Consider the following 20,929-nt stretch of genomic DNA (forward strand, 5'->3'; position numbering starts at 1 on the left):
TAAAGGCACTGCGTGACAATTATATCTGCAATAAGTGTTACTTTTTATACTATATGTTTCCCAGTCTGGGTATACAGTCATGGCCAAAAGTTTTGAGAATGAAACCAAAATTATATTTTCACATGATCTGATGGCCTCTGGTTTTTATTAGTGTTTGTCTGATGTTTATATCACATACAGAAATATAATTGCAATCATATTATGAGTACCAATAGGTTATATTGACAGTTAGAATGAGTTAATGCAGCAAGTCAATATTTGCAGTGTTGCCCCTTCTTCTTCAAGACCTCTGTAATTCTCCCTGGCATGCTCTCAATCAACTTTTGGACAAAATCCTGACTGATAGCAGTCCATTCTTGCATAATCAATGCTTGCATTTTGCCATAATTTGTTGGTTTTTGTTTGTCCACCCGTCTCTTGATGATTGACCACAAGTTCTCAATGGGATTAAGATCTGGGGAGTTTCCAGGCCATGGACCCAAAATCTCTATGTTTTCTTCCATGAGCCACTTAGTTATCACCTTTGCTTTATGTCAAGGTGCTCCATCTTGCTGGAAAAGGCATTGTTGGGCGTCAAACTGCTCGTGGACGGTTGGGAGAAGCTGCTCTTGGAGGACATTCTGGTACCATTCTTTATTCATGGCTGTGTTTTTAGGCAAGACTGTAAGTGAGCCGATTCCCTTGGATGAGAAGCAACCCCACACATGAATGGTTTCAGGATGCTTTACAGTTGGCATGAGACAAGACTGGTGGTAGCGCTCACCTCTTCTTTTCCGAATAAGCTGTTTTCCAGATATCCTAAACAATCGAAAAGGGGATTCATCAGAGAAAATGACTTTGCCCCAGTCCTCAGCAGTCCACTCCCTGTACCTTTTGCAGAATATTAGTCGGTCCCTGATGTTTTTTCTGGAGAGAAGTGGCTTCTTTGCTGCCCTCCTTGAAACCAGCCCTTGCTCAAAGAGTCTCCGCCTCACAGTGCGTGCAGAAGCACTTACACCAGCCTGCTGCCATTCCTGAGCAAGCTTGGCACTGCTGGTAGTCCGATCCCGCAGCTGAAACAGTTTTAAGATACGGTCCTGGCGCTTGCTGGTCTTTCTTGGGCGCCCTGGAGCCTTTTTGACAACAATGGAAGCTCTCTCCTTGAAGTTTTTGATGATGCGATAGATTGTTGACTGAGGTGCAATCTTTGTAGCTGCAATACTCTTCCCTGTTAGGCCATTTTTGTGCAATGCAATAATGGCTGCACGTGTTTCTTTAGAGATATCCATGGTTAACTGAAGAGAAACAATGATACCAAGAACCAGCCTCCTTTTAAAGTGTCCAGTGATGTCATTCTTATTTAATCATGACTGATTGATCGCCAGCCCTGTCCTCATCAACACCCACACCTGTGTTAATGGATCAATCACTAAAACGATGTTAGCTGCTCCTTTTAAGGCAGGACTGCAATGATGTTAAAATGTGTTTTGGGGGTTAAAGTTAATTTTCTGGGCAAATATTGACTTTGCAAGTACAGTAATTGCTGTTAAGCTGATCACTCTTTGACATTCAGGAGTATATGCAAATTGCCATTACAAAAAATGAAGCAGTAAACTTTGGAAAAATTACTATTTGTCTCATTCTCAATACTTTTGGCCATGACTGTACAGGCTAAGCAAGAACTTCAGCTACTATGATTTTCCCTCTCTTCCCGCTTACACAAAACAGAACACAGACACTGAGGACAACGATTCTGATTCATCAAAAATGACTTAACAATACGTCAATCATTCAATGCACACTGCACAATCGCTGATATTAATCCCCCTGCTGTATTCGGGCTAAAAACTGCATTCAGTTACCCCTTTCTTGAGGGTGCCCTTATCAATTTACAGGGGAATTCAATACCCTCAGAGTACTACCTTACCGTGAAGGATTCCTCTGTTATAGGCAATCACACTTCCCTGATCCTCTTACGGACCGATTTTCCTCTCTACCACATGTGAAGGAACACATCTAAAGGGATCCGTTATCAAGCAGAGACTGTAGTCCCTTATTGGTCAATCAAAAATCATTCAGTCCTTTATTCAAGGATCCTCATAGTTTACAATATCATACCAGACATTTATGACGTAGACAAAACAAACAACATAAAACAATCCTCCGACTCCTGAAATATACAGAAGAACTGCGGAGGTGCCTAATCCCGACACGCTGGGCAAGGTTGGTTACTCGTCACTTCATTCAATTATCATTTAACCGTCATTCAATCGTCAATCATACATCTAAAAACCACATTGAAACATATAAGACAACAAATTCAATCACTGGCAAGGGTTCAAAAATGATTGTCTTGTTAGGACCACCAATTACCCGTCCTGGAGCCCTCTAGGTAGTACTGAATTAGTAGTAATACAAGGGATTACTTACCGCGGATTTTATTCAGTATTTCCCAGAGAGATCCTTGTTGACGGGTCCAGAGGAGGTCTGGTTATGACAATCCCAGGTTTCAGGCACCATGTACTGTTACGGAGACCCTCTTTGTTTTAAGGAGAACTTTGGAATAGACAGCAAAGGGTCTTCACATTGCCAGTGAGATTCAAATTAAGATACTTCATCGATGAAGGAAGAGAGACAGAATACATGTAACATGCATTGTCAGCAGGTAGAGTCTTCTGGTGTGGCAACAAAGACTCACCATATTTATTAGCTAGACAGAACAGAACTTCATTGTTACATACAACTGAACAGAAAACCGAAATAGACTTATCAGTAACAAACACATTTCCCTTGGCCCAGCGTAAACCTTCTTGTCAAGGACTTCACAGGAAACAAGTATCTTAGTCAGACATTCCACATTGTAAAATCAGAAAACACTCAAGCAGACTTCAGACATAGCAAAAATATAAATTGTTTTTTTCTAAATTAATAATGATATCTAGATATTAAAAAATTAACTATAACATAATTAGTATTATTTGGTCACTATGTGGTGGTAATATGTGGTCTGGTCATGGTGTGGTGGTATTTCTCCCTTGTATGTAGTATTATTCGGTCACTATGTGGTGGTAATATATGGTCTGGTCATGGTGTGGTGGTATTTCTCCCTCGTATGTGGTACTATTGGTGTTGGTATAGTGGGTTGTGTTGTGTATGGCGGTCATTTGTTCTCTCTGATATTAATTAGGAGAAGATTCTTTATTTCCATTAGTGATTAAATACTTGGAACAAAATGCACTTACAGAGGTTCTCCGGGGAAAAGCAAGTAATCACCTCTCCACAGGATAAGTGATACATTATTGATTAGTGGGGGTCTGACTGCCGGGACCCACACCGATTGGTAGAATGTGGAGCTTTTATCCCCATTAGACTAGAGCTCATGTGTGACTTGACCACTGATCCATTCATTCCCTCAGTGGCTGTTCTTGTTTTTTTCTGGAAGCTCCAAAGAGAATGAATGGAGCTGCGGTCAGACGTCTCACCTGCTGCTGCATTTTAAAATGGGGATAAGTGTCCTGTCAGAGAAAAAACTTTCCCATTCTTTTGATAGGTGCATTTTCCAATGTTTGGACCCAAACGATCAATAAGTGATCACCGATCCTGTGGATCCCATGGATCGGTGATAACTTGTTTTAACCAAAGAACCCCTTTAATGCAAACTACCATAATTGTACATCCCAGTTATAGTGGCGCACAGTAGATGTGCAGGAGCCGCCTGTGATTTACAGTCGACGCTCCATTTTAATGGGGTTAACGGATAACAGGTATTTGCATATAGCTGTATGGTGGGCCCCGAGGATCAGTTTCTCCTATGGGCCCCAGACACCCCAGTCCAACACTGCAAGTCAATGGAGAGGCTAAGAAGACGCACAAAAACAGAAAGTCCTCAGGAAATGACAAAAAGCGGAGAAAAGAAAGTTTCCTATGACGTCTTCTGCTTGAAAAACGGATGTTTTTGGTTGCCTGATATGCAATAAGGGGAGCTACATGAGGGGTACAAGCTTCATGTCGGCTGTGGGGGTACTGAGGAAGGGGTTACTAGTCAGTGAGGGTGCGGACCCCTGCCCTGCTGAGGTGGGGCGCCCCCCAGTGTCCTGAGGTACACTGTGCCAGGAGGTGTGCGCTCTCTGACGGAGATGTGAGTATGAGGCACTGACAAAGAGCAGCTGCGGCACAGCGCGGCCGTCATGGAAATAATGTATGAGGAGGCGTGCCCGCAGGAGAGCGCGCAGCTCATTGGCTGAGCAGCAGGGGGCGGGGTTAAAGAAACTACATCCCGGCTGTATGAGCTCACGAGCAGCTCGGAGAGCTCCTTACTAGACCCTGGAGCCCCGCGAGTGCGGGGCAGGAGCCCGGAGGAAGGAACACCCGGGGGGCACAGGAAACATGGCGTTCGTGGACAATGGAGTGCAGACTGAGGCGGATGAGGTACGGACACTACATGGCATCTATGCAGCTCCGTGTGTGTAGACGTGTGCTCTCCTACTAGGGTGCATGGAGCTTGCAGCCGCTCACAGGTTAATAGTGGATGTGAGCACTTAGATGAGTAATGCTGGGCACATGGGCGTAACAGGTGGCATCTAGGTGTGGGGCTGTTCCTATGGCCGTGGGTCACACCTGTTGGCAGGTGCCATCCATGTTCTCCCCTTGGTGATGAGTCCTCGGACCATTCTGTGATTATTGCTGTGGGCATGGAGGGATGATATTCCTACATGTGCCCGGTGACCCAGGGGCATGAGCTGTGCTAGGCTGGTGCCCTCATGTAGTGACCCAGCGCACAATCCATTCTATCCTTCAGGCTCTGTTCACACCACTGTATTTTCTGAAAAACTTGCCATCACGTGGACAATACTAGGGGCAATGTAATTCAGTGGGACTGTTCAGATGACTTATTTTCTTTCTGTTCCACGGGCTGGATCTGAAACAAATCTATTTTCCGTGTTTCATATGGCACTCGCCTACTCGAGGCTATGGGATCACTAATCATCAGATTTCTAATGGATCATCCACATAGCAACTGATGCTTACGGAGACAGCGCAGGTTTTATCATGGCAAACTGTTAATAACGCTGAAGTGTAAACGGATCAAAATACAGATGAAGAATTGACACAGGATGAAAAGCCTATAATAGAGAAAATAATATGCGCTCGTGTGAACTGAGCCTTAAAGGGTTATCGATAACTCGCTGATAATAGTAACATATGAAGAATTGTCCAGTTTTTCTGGATGAAAATCGGACAATTTTATTACTCCCTTGTGTGCGTTGAGCCTTAGGCCTCATTCACATGTCCGTGTCTAGACACATACGTGAAAAAATTATACTGGTGTCACCGGTCTTTACCATCAGTGTTTTTCCGGTATAGAGAGAAATTCCAAAGAGTCTCCTATAATCTGTAATGTTAAACACGCCCTGGGCACTGATGCCATCCAGGTGCTGTACTTTGTAGACTTGTATTGGCCCTTGTCATCTGTGCTGCCAGAAAGCAACGGACATGTGAAAAGCAACATAGATTATAATCGGAACGTGTTCTATCCGTGAAAATAATGGATGCCACTCGTACTGCAAACGCAGACGTCTGAATGAGGACTTAAAGGGTTATTTTGAAGTCGCTGATCATAGTAACCTAGCCATGATTATTCTCTCCAATGTGGTACTGTCTTATGTATATATAATTATTACTCATTTATATATGCTCCAAACAATCACCTACAAGAACTGATACATGTAATAGGTGGCAAAAACTTAAAAAGCCCAGACTGACAACAATGGGTACAGGGTACAGGAGAATGGGACCCAGCCAGGCTCGGACTGGCCCACAGGAGAACCGGAGAATCCTCTGGTGGGCCCCTGTGCAGGAGTGGCCACCACCCTATTATATGAGCAGTACTTGGCACTATAGACTTGAATCACTATGTACAGACAGAGGCTGCAGCTTACTCATCTACCCAGATCATTGTTATATACGTTTTGTGATTGAGGATAATGTCACATTTTATGTAGCTGAAAAGTGTGGCCCTGGAGATAGTTACTGGTGGGCTCTTGGCATCCCAATCTGACACTGAATCTGTTCACAAGAGCTTACCATTTGATTAGGGCCAGCATTTTCTGAGTGGCTCCAGTGAAATAAAGGCTCATGGATGTCAGTGGCACATTACTATGCTTCCCATAGACAAGTGGCACCTGTTAGAAGGTGCCATACTGCTCACCCTAGACTTAGCCGGATCCACAGGTGTCTGCCCAGCCCTGCAGCACATGATGGCGTAAGGTCACTGCACAGAAGCCTGTGTCACATGAACCCAGATGCAAATTGTGTCATTTTGCTCATCATTCGGTGGATATTTAAGTCACATGGCTCGCAGCAGGTGCTCCTACAGATCTTCCTAGGAGAAAGTAATCACAAGGGATGGAGATGTAGTCTCGTCTTATGTTGCAAGACAACACCTCTAACCCATAGTAATAATAACGCCTGCTCATTTGGGAGCAGTTTGTCTTTTGATCACGGTTGTCAGGGTGATGGGACACGTCGGAGGAGTGATGATCGGAGCCAGCAGTGTGTGTTCAGGGAGCTGCTGCTATTTTCCAGGGTACGGATGCCTGCCCTGAGTCTTTATGTAATCGCTGATATTTTCACTTTAGTGTTCCTCCAAGTAACAGTCATGTGCATGAATAAAACACGGCGAGTCATACAAAATGCATCACATCCAACCGGCGGAGTAACAATAGGGGACACGCCACCACACACTTCTGAGATTCCAAAGGGCACCATGAACAAAAGCTGTAATTAAAAATGTACACAGCATTAATATATTTATTTATTTATGCTTGTATAGCGCCATCATATTTCACAGCACTTTACTGATGGCATCATCACTGTCCCCACAGTGTAAATCCCCTATCAGTATGTCTTTGGAGTGTGGGAGCAGACCGGAGTACGCCAACAAAACATAGGGAGAACTTACAAACTCCTTGCAGATGTATGTATCTGTGCTTCAGTTCCTACCGCTTTCAAGATCTCTGCTCTTAAAGGGAACATGTCAGAAGGTTTTTGCTACCTCATCTAAGAGCAGCATAATGTAGAGAAAGAGATACTGATTCCAGCAATGTATCCCTTAGATTACTGGATCAAAGTTCTTAGATGCAGCATGAAACAGCGCTGAAAAAGCTAACCCCGCCAGGCTCTGTGTGCGTTGTCTATTGACAGTGAGCTTCTTGTGAGAAGAGGTGGCGTGAATGGACCGGGGCTCACGTGCCCTGTAGTCCAGGCAGTGATTGTTTTATCACCAGGAGACTTTCATTATATGGAAACGGCTCACAACCTAAAAAGTGACTGCTGAATTCAGTGTCTTAGCCACTGTTCTTCCACTGTTCTTCCACTGTTCTTCCACTGTTCTTCCACTGTTCTTCCACTGTTCTTCCACTGTTCTTCCACTGTTCTTCCACTGTTCTTCCACTGTTCTTCCACTGTTCTTCCACTGTTCTTCCACTGTTTAGCAAAAACCTGATGACTGATTCCCTTTTTAAATATAAAAATCTGATTATCTGTAAAAAATTGTGTGTGTGTGTGTGTGTGTGTGTGTGTGTGTGTGTGATCCTTAAAGGGGTATTCTACAACATTTTTTTTTTCATTCTCTGTATGCTCTCGTCCAAAAGACTGAGATCCGTGTTAGAACTTGCTCACACATTGTATTTTATCGTTCGACCATGACAGCACCAAGAGAGAGGGGATCTGCCTACTAAGGACAAGAAACCTACAGGCTTTAAAAGGGGCGGCCCTCACTCTTGCCTTAGTTTGGTTTCCTGTCCTTGATGGAGGCCTTCTCGTGTAAGAACTCCTGATGAAGTTCTGGATTTGGATGACTGCTGTCGAGCAGTGCCCCTATCTGGCGTTGGCGGCTCCAGCATCGGCTATGAGAGGGCACCCCTATCTGGGGAATGCCCAGCATCTTTTTTTGCATCGGATAGCAGTGGGAGATGCGCCCCTACCTGGGGTGAGTTGCCCCTGGGCTGATATGGACCGCAGTGGGAACTGCGCCCCTGTCTAAGGTTTTGCCCACAAACACTCTGCGCAGATAATGGCAGGGCTGCGTGGGGTGGCATTCCCATCGACACCATGCAGAGGATGGTGCTCTGTATGTTCTGGACGGGAGCTGCGCCCCTGTCTGGGGTGGCAGCCCCATCGGTTCAGCGGTGGTGCTGCGCCCTGATTTGGGGTGGACAGCCCTGTCATCCCTCCGGCGAAGAAACCCCTACCTGAAGCGGCAGTGGCTGGAGCGTCTCCGTGTTATCTGTGCTTGCGCTGGAGCTCACTTCCAGCCTTCTCCTGTGTGGGTCGTGGCTTGATGACGTGACCGGACCTGGAAGGATATGGAGGGGAAACATGTAACTAAAATTAAAGGAGCAGATGGAACAGGTGCTGCTATTTAACTGCCCAAGCACCGTTGTTCCGGGATCCCAGCTTCGCTTCTTTCTATCATAGAGACAGAAAATGAGCAGCAGCAGCTAGTTCAGCAGCCGCCATCTTCACCATCTCAGTGGCTGTTTGGGGAGCTTCAAAAGGCACGTCACCCTCGAGCTATTGGTAATACCCGGTCCTCAGGAAAGCGAGTATCTGCGTCCAGGTCCAGTCATCGTAGCTCCAGCAGGATGGACGAATCTGTAGCCTCCAGGGACGATCCTCCAGCTGATAAAGGTCCTTCCTCCAAACCGGTACCAGCCCTTTGAGCCGCCTGGGTAAGTGATCTTCGAGAGTTCGCTTAGTAATGGAGTATCCCTTCTCCTCTTTTACTTTTAATAGGGGAAAAAGTGTGCCTCCAAGCATATTGACTGTGCGTTGTGTAACACCGTCCTTCCAAACTCCTTTCCCAAAGACTTGTGCCAATCCTGTATCAATCAGACTCTAGTGGACGAGACCCCTAGTTTTGCCTCAGGATTGAAAACCCTAGTTAAATCTGAAATCAGTAAAATCCTCTCTAAGAAAGCTAAGAGGAAGGTGGATACAGACTGCGAGATCTCCCCAGATCCTGATGACTCCCTGTTGTTGGCTTATGAGGTGGACTCTGACAACTCAGCCTCTTCATCTTCCCAGTGGTGCAGGTCAGCATTTTCCCTTTTAACGAGATTGATGGTTTGGTTAAAGCGGTTCGCTCAACTAAGGGCATTACAGATGCCAGACCAGAGAAATCAGTCCAGGATGTAATGTTCAGGGGACTGGGGCAACGGAAAAGAAGTTTTCCAATTAATGATAAACTTCAGTACCTGATACATAGATAATGGAAAAGACCGGAGAGAAAGGGTTCTCTCCCTCCTTTCTTTAAGAGAAAGTACCCCTTTGAGGATGTGGCCATAGCTAAGGCATCTAGGCGATAATCTCTTCCCTTTGATGATATGGGGGCCCTTAAGGACCCTTTGAACAGGAAAGCTGATGCCTTTCTCAAAGGGACCTGGGAAACGACTGCTGGGGCTTTAAAGCCGGCGGTTGCCGCAACCTGTACGGCCAGGTCCCTAATGATATGGCTGTACTAGCTTGAATCCCACCTGAAAAATAACACACCCAGAAAGGAGTTATCAGATATTTCACTCTTACAGGGGGCAGCAGCTTTCCTGGCAGATGCCTCCGCGGATTCAGTTAGGTTGGCAGCAAGATCAGCCGCTATGTCCAACACAGCCCGTAGAGCCCTGTGGCTTAAATGTTGGCCAGGTGATATTCAGGCGAGAGCGAGACTCTGTACTATACCGTGTGAAGGGGAACATCTTTTTGGGCTCGTTCTGGACGAAATCTTGGCTAAAGCTAGTGACAAGAAGAAAGGGTACACTAGCCTATCCGTGCCCACTTATAAACGTTCTTTCCATAGAAGAAGATTTCTACGAAAAAGACTGCAAAAGGGTCAGGATAAGTGGGAAGATCGCAGGCCGGAAGGTAGAGGGATCCTATTCGGCTCTTCCACTTGGGTGGGGAGGGGGGGGGGTGCTGGAAGCCGAGTCAAAGACTCATAGCCCAGGTATGGGGGAGGCTGTTGGGCTTCTTACCTGCCTGGACAAAAATTTCTGCCAGTAACTGGATCCTTGATCTGGTAGGTTCGAGTACCAGGTGTTATGCACACGCCCGGGCTAAGCGGCGTGTGCGTGTGATTGGTAGTGATTCCACTGGACCGTGCCGGAGAGTGAATGCCTGGAGGGGCGTGACTAAGTATTCACCCGATCCGACCAGGGTCGCACGACGGCATACGACGCCAGTGCACCAAGGAGGAACCGAGCAGAGGGACCAGGTGCTACTCCAGGACAGACCCCGGACACGGCTGTTGACCCACACAGGGGAATACAGGAACAGGCTGGTAGGCTGGCACACAGACTGGAGGGTATAGGCAGGCACGACTGGTATGCAGGCAGGCGGGTATGCAGGCAGGGGGGTAAAGGCAAGCACAGCTAGAGTGCAGACAGGGAGGCACTAGCAGGTAGGAACACAGGCGGGATAGGACCCAGTACACACCGGGACTCAGGAACAATACAGGCAGAGGGTTACAGGCAAGCACAGCTAGAGTGCAGACAAGGCTGAGCAGGGAGGACAGGGCTCTGTTCACACGGAACAGACAGGAAGGGAAAGACAGAGCCAGATACTCACACAGTACTTGCAGAGACAACAAGCAGGAGTTAGGTACGAGTTCAGACTCTGCAGAAAAAGGAAGGGAACGGACATAGAGGCAAAACAGGTAAAGGACAGGAGAGAGTTCAGACTGGAACTGAGTGTACGGAGGAGACCGACACTGCAGAGGGATACAGGAGCGGGTCTGGGAATACGGCCCCCAGAGAGGCGGAACGAACAGGCAAGGAGCGTGTTCAGACAGGACAGACCAGACGCAGGAGCGGGTCTAGGAAATCGGCCACTAGAAGGCGGAACGAACAGGCAAGGAGCGTGTTCAGACAGGACAGACCAGACACAGGAGCGGGTCTAGGAAATCGGCCACTAGAAGGCGAGAGGAACAGGCTAGGAGCGTGTTCAGACAGGACAGACAAGAGAACACAGAAAGGAGTCAGTTCAGACACGGGAGCTGATACCGCAAAGCAGGAGACATACAGGACTCAGTTCAGACACGGGAGCTGATACCGCAAAGCAGGAGACATACAGGACTCAGTTCAGACACGGGAGCTGATACCGCAAAGCAGGAGACATACAGGACACAGTTCAGACACGGGAGCTGATACCGCAAAGCAGGAGACATACAGGACTCAGTTCAGACACGGGAACTGATACAAAAAGCAGGAGACAAGAGAAGGGACCTGGCACCTTCAGAGTGCAAGCACACACTGAAGAAAACACTATGCTCAGGCAGGGATAGAAGGGAGCTGCTGAGCTATATACCAAGTGACAGACAGCAATAGGCTGAGGACGCACAAGGGGTGTGACCCACAGCAGGTACAAAAGGCAGGAAGTGATCGGGCGCTGCCCTTAAGCAGCAGAAACAGACACAAACAGACAGCATGGAGGGAAGCCAGAGAGACATTCTGGACAGGAGATCAAGTGCTCCCACTGTGCAAGAGGGCGATGGACCACCATGCAAGGACGCCGCCAGGTATGTTACACCAGGTGATTCCTCATGGGAGACTCGTCTTGACCCCAGTCCGTTCCTCAGTGTTAGAGCAGGTGGCCCTACCAAAGGAAGTCCTGGACTTGGTTCGTAAAGCAGTCCTGATGGAAGTCCCAGCATCGGAAAGGGGGCTAGGATTCTACTCGCCTCTTTCTGGTTTCTAAGCCAGACTGTTCATTTAGGTGTATCATTAACTTGAAAGCCCTTAATACGTTTTTGATAGTCCCCACCTTAAGATGGAATCTGTGAAATCAACAATAAAGTTGCTTTTTTCAGGCTGTTACATGGTAGTGATAGATTTAAAAGATGCTGATTACCATGTACCTATCCTTAAAGATAACCAGAAATACCTTAGGGTGGTTTTGATAATGGATGGTGAAATTAAGCATTTCCAGTTTAGGGCCCTGCCGTTCGGTCTGGCAATAGCACCCTGGGTATTTACTAAAGTTATAGCGGAGGTCATGGCTCATGTCAGGGAACATGATATTTTAATTATCCCTTATCTGGATAATTTATTGTTAGTTGGGGACTCTGCCTCTCAATGTAATAAACACCTGAAACAAGTAGCCTCCATCTTAGAGAATCTGGGCTGAATTCCGAATCTGGGAAAATCTAGGGTAGTGCCTTCGAAAATTCAGCAGTTTTTAGGTATTATGCTGGATTCAGATTTTCAAGTATGTTACCTCCCGGAAGCCAAGAAACAAAAGGTAAAAATTATGGTTAAAAAAAAAAGGCAATATCAACCTGGTCATGTCCCTTAGAGCAGCAATGTCCCTGTTGGATACCCTCACATCTTGTTTTCCCGGGGTTCTGTAGGCACAGTACCACTACAGGGTTCTACAGTGGGACGTGCTACATAATGGTTTTGTTGCCTGGACACTTAGAAGGATGGATATCCTTGTCACCCCGGTCAGTTGAGTCCCTGCAGTGGTAGGTTTGCCTTATTCACTCATCTCAAGGGGTTCCCTGGGTACTTGGAGTCACTAGGATAATTACCACCAATGCAAGTCCCTGTGGGTGGGGAGCCCATCTGGGGGATATGGTAGCCCAGGGGTGCTGGTCGAATACTGAAAAGGGTTTTTCCTCCAATGCTAATGAACTGCTAGCAGTAGACAAAGCGATTTAATAATTTTCTTCTTTTTCCTCCATGATAAAAACATAAAGATCCTTTCAGGATTGCGCTAGTTTACGTGAACCACCAAGGGGGTACACGTTCAAAATTGCTGGTGAGAGTGATGGAGCATCTTTTTCAGATTTCGGAATGTCCTCTCCTTTCCTTAACGGCCCTTCACATCAAAGGAAAAGAAAATATAAAAGCAGACTACTTAAGCCACTATCCTCTGAGGCAGGGAGAATGGGAAAAAATGTCCCGTTTAAGTTCCCAAATAGTCTGAAGATGAGGGGGGGCCTCCGGTGGTAGACCTCTTTGCCACAAGGCTCTTTTGTTCCTTAAATCCCAGAGAAAATCCCCTGGCAGTGGACACCCTCCAAGTACCTTGGGATTTCAGCCTGGCCTATGCCTTTCCCCCCATTGAAGGCGAGGGTTCTTCTGGTCGCACCCTTTTGGCCCAGGAGGCCCTGGTTCTCATGCCTGAGGAACATGTCCATCTCCAATCCTTGGGTCCTGTCCGAGGTTCCAAAACTCCTCTTCCAGGGTCCAATAGTCCATCCTCAAGCTTCTGGCCTCCACTTGACTGTGTGGAGCTTGAAAGGTCGCTGTTAGAACGTAAAGGGTTCTCTCAGGACCTAGTAGCTGCACTAATGCGTAGCAGAAAGCCTATAACTGCTAGAAGTTGGAAGAAATTTTTGTTTTTCCGGTGCTACAATTGGTGAGGGTGCACCAATAGGTACAATTTTAGAGTTTTTACAAAAGGGCCTTGAGTTGGGGTTGACAACAAGTACCCTAAAAGTTCAAGTCTCTGCCTTAGGTGCCCTATATAACTGTGACTTAGTGGGCAATTATTGGGTTTCTCGCTTTATCAAAGCCATGTTTAGATCCAGGCCCGTCATCAAAAGCAAATTAGTGCCCTGGGATCTAAATTTAGTTCTAAATGCCCTGACTAGCTCGCCCTTTGAGCCAATAGAATTAGCAACCCTTAAGTCCCTCTCCCTTAAAACAGCGCTTCTAATAGCTTTAACATCAGCCAGGAGGATTGGTGATATCCAGGTTCTGTCTTCGGCTTCACCTTTCACTCAGATCTTGGATGATATAATAATTCTTAAACCTGATCCCGCTTATCTCCCTAAGGTAGCTTCCCGTTTCCATAGACTCCAAAAAATAATCCTACCCTCTTTCTGTCCTAATCCAAGTAACCAGAGAGAGGCAGAGTTTCATACGTTAGACGTAAGGAGATGTGTGATTAGGTACCTCTCGGTCACCCAAAGCTTCAGGAGAGTGAGTTCTTTGTTTATATTCTACCAAGGGTTTAGGAAGGGGTTTAAGGTTGCAAAGTCCACCATAGCTAGATGGATTAGGGAGGCTATTACTCTAGCGTATGCTTTCACCGGTGAGGAAGTGCCACAGGGGTTGAAGGCTCACTCTACCTGGGCAGTGGCGACCTCTTGGGCTGAGATGGGTGTCTCGATGCAAGACATGTGTAAGGGTGCTCCAGGCTGTGGTCCCTCCCTAGACCTCTTCATCTCTGCAATTCTCTCGTGGTGCTGTCATGGTCGACCGATAGTCATAAGTCACTTGCTGGTAACGGGATTTTTCGGAGCACCCTTATATTCCCTCCCTTCACATTGTGGGAGCACTCCTTGTTTCTTAATTAGAAATTTCACACTTAGTTGGTGCTATATAAAAATGTTGTTTGCCATGTCTACTAACCTGGTGGTCCTCTCAATGCTCTGTAATCCAAACTGAGGCGAGAGAAAGGGCCGCCCCTTTTAAGACTGTAGGTTTCCTGTCCTCGGTGGGCGGATCCCCTCTCTCGTGGTGCTGTCATGGTATCTGAAAACTTATGACTTTTGCTATGGTTTTGGCCACTTTTTTTGCAGCGGAAAAAAAAATGCAGCTTTTTACAGTACGATCAAAGTGAATGAGATTTCTGACCTCTAATGTGTCAAACTGTCCTTTCAAATCTGTCAATTCTTTCAGCATTTTTGTAGCGTATTTCACCCATTCAAATGAATGGTAAAAATGCACAGATTTTGCATAGCATTTTTGCTACAACGCTCTGATTTTTGGAGCAGAAAAATCTTTTGCAACTACTAACATGCCCTTAATCATCCTCTGCTTCAGTGCTGTTTCTCTGCTTCTGCTTCCAGTCTTTGTTGACTGGCTGCAGTGGTGATATCAGAACTACAGCACAAATGACCACTGCAAATAATTACTTCTCCCAGGGTCTCTTTACATCAGTATCACTACTAAGTCTGGTGGTGGGCTGTAGCGATAATGTGCATTATAGTCATGAAATCACAGTGGCAGCCTGTTAAGAAAAGACAAGGATTAGTGGCTGAGGCATGGATGGACCTGGGGAGGGTTGAGTAACACTGATTTTATTATTTTTAACTAGCGCAAGCCAATGATGGTGGAACACCTATTTAACTCCTTTGCAACCTGGCACATTTTAGCAAACCAACACAAAAAAGATGATTTGTGACATAACAATGGCAAACCAGGCATACACTAGATACCTGTTGGCCAAACACTTGTTCAGGCTATGACTACCTCTCCACCTCCTTCCCCTATACAAGCCTACTCTGCTCCGCCATGAATGTATGGGAAGTAAGCCACTCCCAGTCATCCCTCTTGGTGGCCTTATCTCCCATGAGTACTAAAAGATCGGTCATGTTGAAACCCAGCTGCCTAATCGTGCTGTCCCCCACCCCATAAACATTATATCACTCTTCTCAAACTGCAAGTCTGGCCTCATCAGTGCGGTGCTGGCTCGTTATTGGTGGGGCTCAGCAGAGGAGACCATTTTCAAAGAATGATTCATGCTGCACTCTCATTTCTGTGGCTGCCACAATTAATTAGCTGTATACTTATTGTGATGTTCTATTGGGGCTGAAAATAAATATTCAGAGATTTTTCCTGAATTCTAGTATGGATGCCCACTACCTGTGGTGAGGCCCAGACATCATCTTGGTCTGTGTGAATGCCCTGGCGTTTTCTTCGCCTGTCTGAGTCCTAGGTTTCGCTGACATTAATATGTATGGATTGCTTTGGATGCTATGAGGTCTGTATAATTTCTGAACCTCTATAAGGCTTATCTAACATGTTAGTCATCTTTTTAATACGTGTGACTAAATCGCTAAGATAAAACCCAGTCATGTTTATGGAAGCCGGATTGACATTGTTTATTCTTAGAGTTTTAGTGCTTTTTCAGGCGAGTTATGGAGCGTACCTGCCTCTCAAGCACACTAAGGGGGATTTATATAGGATGTGGGGGCTTAGTACACTTGTGTCACTTCTGACATACAACAAGTCTACCATATGTGACTGCAGTTATTGTCAATCTATGAATCTTGGCATACGTTTATATAAGTGGATTTTCCCTTCACCCATGACGGCACATCTGAGAGAGGGATCCCCACCCACCAAGAACCAGAAACCTACTGAAATAAAAGGGCGGCACCTCTCCCTCGCATCAGATGGTTTCCTGTCCTTGATGCCGAAATCCACGATGAAGACAGAAGAAAAATTCTTACCCAGCCCTGTCCCGGAAGAGCAGGCTGCATGCCTTTGGCCCTGGCCTTCAGGGTTCTGGAAGTGCTATTCATTAGTCCAGAGGGGACTCTGTTGCATGAGCGGGTGGTAGAGACGGGATTCGTGGCATGTCTCTGACCGCCACATTCCCTGCTGTCAGCATGCTGGGGCGGCCAGGAAGCACTTATGGTGTCAGTGCGTTCCACTGGCATCACAGGCGCAATGCACGCTGGGGATTGGCATACTCGAGTGACGCCACATAGGGTGCGCTGGGGGAAAATGGCGGCGAGCTATGCGAGATTGCCGCTGGGGTGCGTGAGGATATAGCGCGGCCTGGTTGGTTCTCACAGGCAAGGAGGGGGCAATTGCCTGGATTAACCGGAGGAGGTTGACCTGGAAGACAGGGGAACAGTCCACAAGGATAGTGCTTATGCTTCAACCTCTCCTCCCTGAGTACAATGGAGGAACAGGGAGTGTGTGCTATGTGGAATGGTAGAAAAATCTGTACAGACTGCATGCATAAAACAATTCGCTTAGAGACCCCAGACTTTGCTGCAAGCCTAGATCCTTTTTAAGGGCTGAGGTGAAAGGCTCCCTAAAAACACTATTAAAGGAAGAAAAAACCTAGGGGAGTATCTACTGATTCTGACATTTCTCCGTTATCAGAGGGAAAATACCACAGTGAGTTTTCATCCTCCTCTACCTCTGACAGGGACATGGGAGGCAGATCATGTTTTCCGGTGTAGGATACAGGCTAGCTAAAGCCATTAGATCAACAATGGGAGATCAATTGGTTTGGTTATGAAACTACAGATGTGATTCTACACCAAACGACCACATCAACTATAGAATCCTTTGTTAGAAGAATATATTAAATGACAAAAAAAACATAATTATGATTAAAAAAAACACCTCACACTGTGCAGAACATCATAATTTGATAAGCCACAAAACAGTGTTTAGAATGTTTCCTACATCGAAGGTACAGATATGATTTAATTTTGCAAATGGTTTAACTATGAAAGGTATTTCAGTGAATATTGAAAGTTAGCAGCCAAATACGAGGAACCCAAGCCCAATGGTATCTACTATGCATATATCTTAACCATATAAAGTACAATGTGCCTGAGCATCATATAAATACAATGCAGAGAATAGTTTTGCATATAGAAATATCCAGATGGACAGTACCTTGAATAAAGCTGCCAGGTAGTTTATGCCGTCAAAATCAAATGTCCTTCCACCCTTTAGATCAACAATGGGCATAAGAAGAGAAGACTGCTAAGTCTCTAGAACAAGTGATGTTCGGAGGGTTGGCGCAGATAAAGAAGCTCACCTTTCCGGGGAATTAGTAAAATCCAGGCACTCATTTAACAATGAGTGGAAAAAAAATGGAGAAAACTGGTGCCTTGTCCTCATCTTCAGAAAGGAGATATCCTTTTGAGGAAAAGGACTCAGACATGGGACAAGGTCCCTAGGATTGATGGGGCTGTATCAAAATCCTCAGAGGTTTGACCTACCCTTTGAAGAGTCTGAAGTGCTTAGAGATCCCCTAGATTCAAAAAAAAAAAAGCGGCAGCAGGGGGTCTGAAGCCGGTGACTGCTGGAACCTGCACCACCCGTTCCCTTATGATTTGGCTGCAACAAGTGGAAGAACGGCCCAAAGATATAACCCCAAGGGATCAAATTTGGCCAACATGCCTTTGTTACAGGGAGCCACATAATTTCTGGCAGCCTCCTCTGCAGACTTGGAGAGGCTAGCTGCTAAGCCTGCTGGGTTGTTGAATGCAGCAAGCCTAGCTTTGTGGCTCAAAAGCTGTCCCATAGATCTTCAGTCTAAAAATAAACTATGCTCTATACTGTGTAATGGCTAATGTTTGTTTGGACAACTTCTTAGAAAAGGCCGGTGACAAACAAACAAGGGCTTTCCCGGGTTCACAATTGTTAAGAGGAATACTGCTTTTCGGAGGAAATTATTTAATGGGCAACATCCTCCGGGGGAGAGAAGAAAATGGGAGTCTAAAAGTAGGGAAGAGCCTGGATTTATGTTCGGAAGTCTTTCTTCAGCATCCAAAAAAATCCTCACAATGACTCCAGGCTTTTTGATTTAAAACAAACAAACAAAAAAAAAAAAACGTTCTGAATGAACCATCAATCTGAAGAATCTCAACCGATGGGGGGGGGGGGGGGGGAATCGCACCTTCAAGATGGAATTTGTGAGCACTGCCATAAAACTGCTCTATCACAATTGTTTTATGGTGGTCGTCTATTTAAAGGATGCTTATTACCACATCCCGCTTCATCCAGACCATCAGAGTACTGGAGTAGCTCTGTATGTGCAGGGGGAAGTAGAACATTATCAATTCAGAGCCCTTCCAATCGGGTTGTCGGTGGCTCTGAGGACCTTCACCAAGATAATAGCCGAAATGACGGCTTACCTTCGCATCCAGAACACTGTTCTCGTTCCTTACCTAGACAACTTCCTCATTGTGGGTAGATGGGAAGACAACTGCACAACACAGCTGAGAGATGTGAGAGTCGTCTTAGAAGACTTTGGATGGATGGATGGATGGTGAACAATCTCACAAGTCAAGGCTAAAACCAGTAAGAATGCAGTCTTTCCTGGGCCTTGTTCTAAATTCCAAGCTTCAGACTTCTCGCTTACCCCAGGACAAAGTAGAGAAGGTAGTAAGCCTTGCCTCGGCAGCGATTCCCTTCCTTAGGGTAATTTTTGGAAGATGTATGTCCCTGTTATGAACCCTGACATCCTACATTCCAGCCGTCCTATGGGCCCGGCTACACACAAGGCAGCTTCAGTGGGAAATTCTGTCTGCACAGAGGTTGCTAAAAGGCTATTTAGAAGGGAAGGTGGAACTTCTTTAGAAGTCAGAAACTCTCTCTCGTGGCGGGCAAACCTAACAACATCAGGAGTCCTGAGTGCATCAAGGCTCACTCCACCAGAGCTGTGGCGACCTCCTGGGTAGAGAAAGCGGAGGTATCTATAGATCCGATTTTTGTAAGGCCGCTACCTAGTCCTTACATCTACTTTATGTGCTACAGACTGGATCTATCATCCTCCTCTGCTGACTTAACCTTTTGGTAAAAGGGTGCTGTAAGCGGTGGTCCCTCCCTAAAGGTGTTTCAATTCTCCAGAAATATCTCAGGTGTGCTGTCAAGGGTGAACGGAAAACACCAAGGTTACTTACTGGTAGCTGTTTTTTCCAGAACCTATGACTGTTGCCATAAATTACCTTCCTTCCCCCTTTTCTCACCATGTGGGTGTGCACTATAGATTTGGTGATATTTCTGATGTTGGTTATATGTATAAATTTTTTTGTAGGTCCTCTTGTGCTCTGTAACGCAACTGATGCATGGGAGAGGTGCCTCCATTTTATCTTGGGTTTCCTGTCCTTGGTGGGTGGATCCCTCTCTCTGGTGTACTGTCATGAGTTCTCAAAAAACCAGCTACCCGTAAGTAACCTTGATGTTTCTTAGTAATTCTATTTCTGTAAAAGCTAGATAAGATTTGAAACTATTCTTACACTGGCATGACCAAAACTCTATAGATGTGGGGGATGCTGGGCTCTGTAAGTGCTTCTCTACTCATGTAGTGCAGCTTCTTCCTGAGTGTGCCAGGCAGTTCTTATTTTCACAGTTTTCAGTGATTTGTGGTTTTGTCCCAGTAGCGTGCAGACCTGGGGTCCACTCCCTTTCCGGTGTTCTGCACAGAGGAAGTATTTCAAATATGACTTCAAAGCGCCTTAGATCCCTCTGGAAGTAGTCCCACTGCACAACTTTTAAGCACATGTGACCTATGTAAACAGATGTGGTGTTGTGATCAAATCACTTTATATACATGACCTCTTCCAGGCTATTGGAGGATGCTGCTCGGAAGATAACTGCCTCTAGAGCTTATTATACATGAATGAGGAGTTACCAGTGTGATGTGTGATGGCCACTCTCTGCTCTCCTGATCTCACTGCAGAGCTGTGTGTGATTATACCTGACACATCTGCAGGCTCCTCTCAGCTTCAGCTTCCATCTCACATGCAGACAGTGTGCAATATTGTTATAATACAGCAGAGCTCAGAGAGAAGCAAATAATCTGTTTGCAAGAAGACAAAGTTAACTTCTCCTTGTCTGTGTTAGTTACCTGACTCACACTGATAACTCTTCCTTCATATAAAATATGTAAAATAAACTGAGGGTGCAGAGTTATCTTCCAGGCAAAATTTTCCCCATAGCCTGGAAGAGCTCATTGTACAATCTGTGTGCTTTACACAGTTAACATATGTATAAGAGAAGCTTTGCAGTTTATTTTTCTGTCAATTAAAATCATTGATGAAACCCTCCTAGTAAAAACTGACACTGATGAAAGTCAAATCAAAAACACTGAGGAACAATGGTCCAAGTTTACTTTCAAGAAAAATTATGTCCATCTGAGTGAGTCCTTACGAAAAGACAGAAGGAAATGTGTGGTTATTCTTCCAGTGCTTTATTAGGAAATGTTCTTTATGGAGAAATGCTAGTTCTACTACTTATCTTCTTCTACACAAAGGTAGGCCTTTCAGTAGTGTGACCTTCAAAACTACCGCTCTCCATATTACCCCCACTGCTCTCTGGCCACCCAGCACAAATTGCTAATCAGGGTGGCATGTATCTTTACAATCTGCTCTGCTTAATTGCTTTGTACTAGTTGACAGTTTACAAAATTA

General features: G+C 45.8%; 1 protein-coding gene across 3 annotated transcripts in view; it reads left to right on the forward strand.

Annotated features, from left to right (window-relative positions):
* Nucleotides 1-4,241: 4,241 nt before the first annotated feature.
* TTC39B (tetratricopeptide repeat domain 39B) overlaps nucleotides 4,242-20,929 on the forward strand; it is a 133,328-nt gene continuing 116,640 nt past the window's right edge. Inside the window, exon 1 of one of the 3 annotated variants that reach the window (XM_073667843.1) lies at nucleotides 4,242-4,407. In XM_073667843.1, coding sequence (XP_073523944.1) covers nucleotides 4,366-4,407 — 42 coding nt within the window. In that variant the 5' untranslated portion in view covers nucleotides 4,242-4,365. Of the gene's footprint in view, nucleotides 4,408-19,597; nucleotides 19,686-20,929 lie in introns of those variants that run through there. The other 2 variants (XM_073667828.1, XM_073667852.1) reach the window with 2 other exon arrangements.

This window comes from Phyllobates terribilis, unplaced genomic scaffold (assembly GCF_046119375.1).
Source record: "Phyllobates terribilis strain yellow unplaced genomic scaffold, ASM4611937v1 Scaffold_1__5_contigs__length_1240528914, whole genome shotgun sequence".
NCBI lineage: Eukaryota > Metazoa > Chordata > Amphibia > Anura > Dendrobatidae > Phyllobates > Phyllobates terribilis.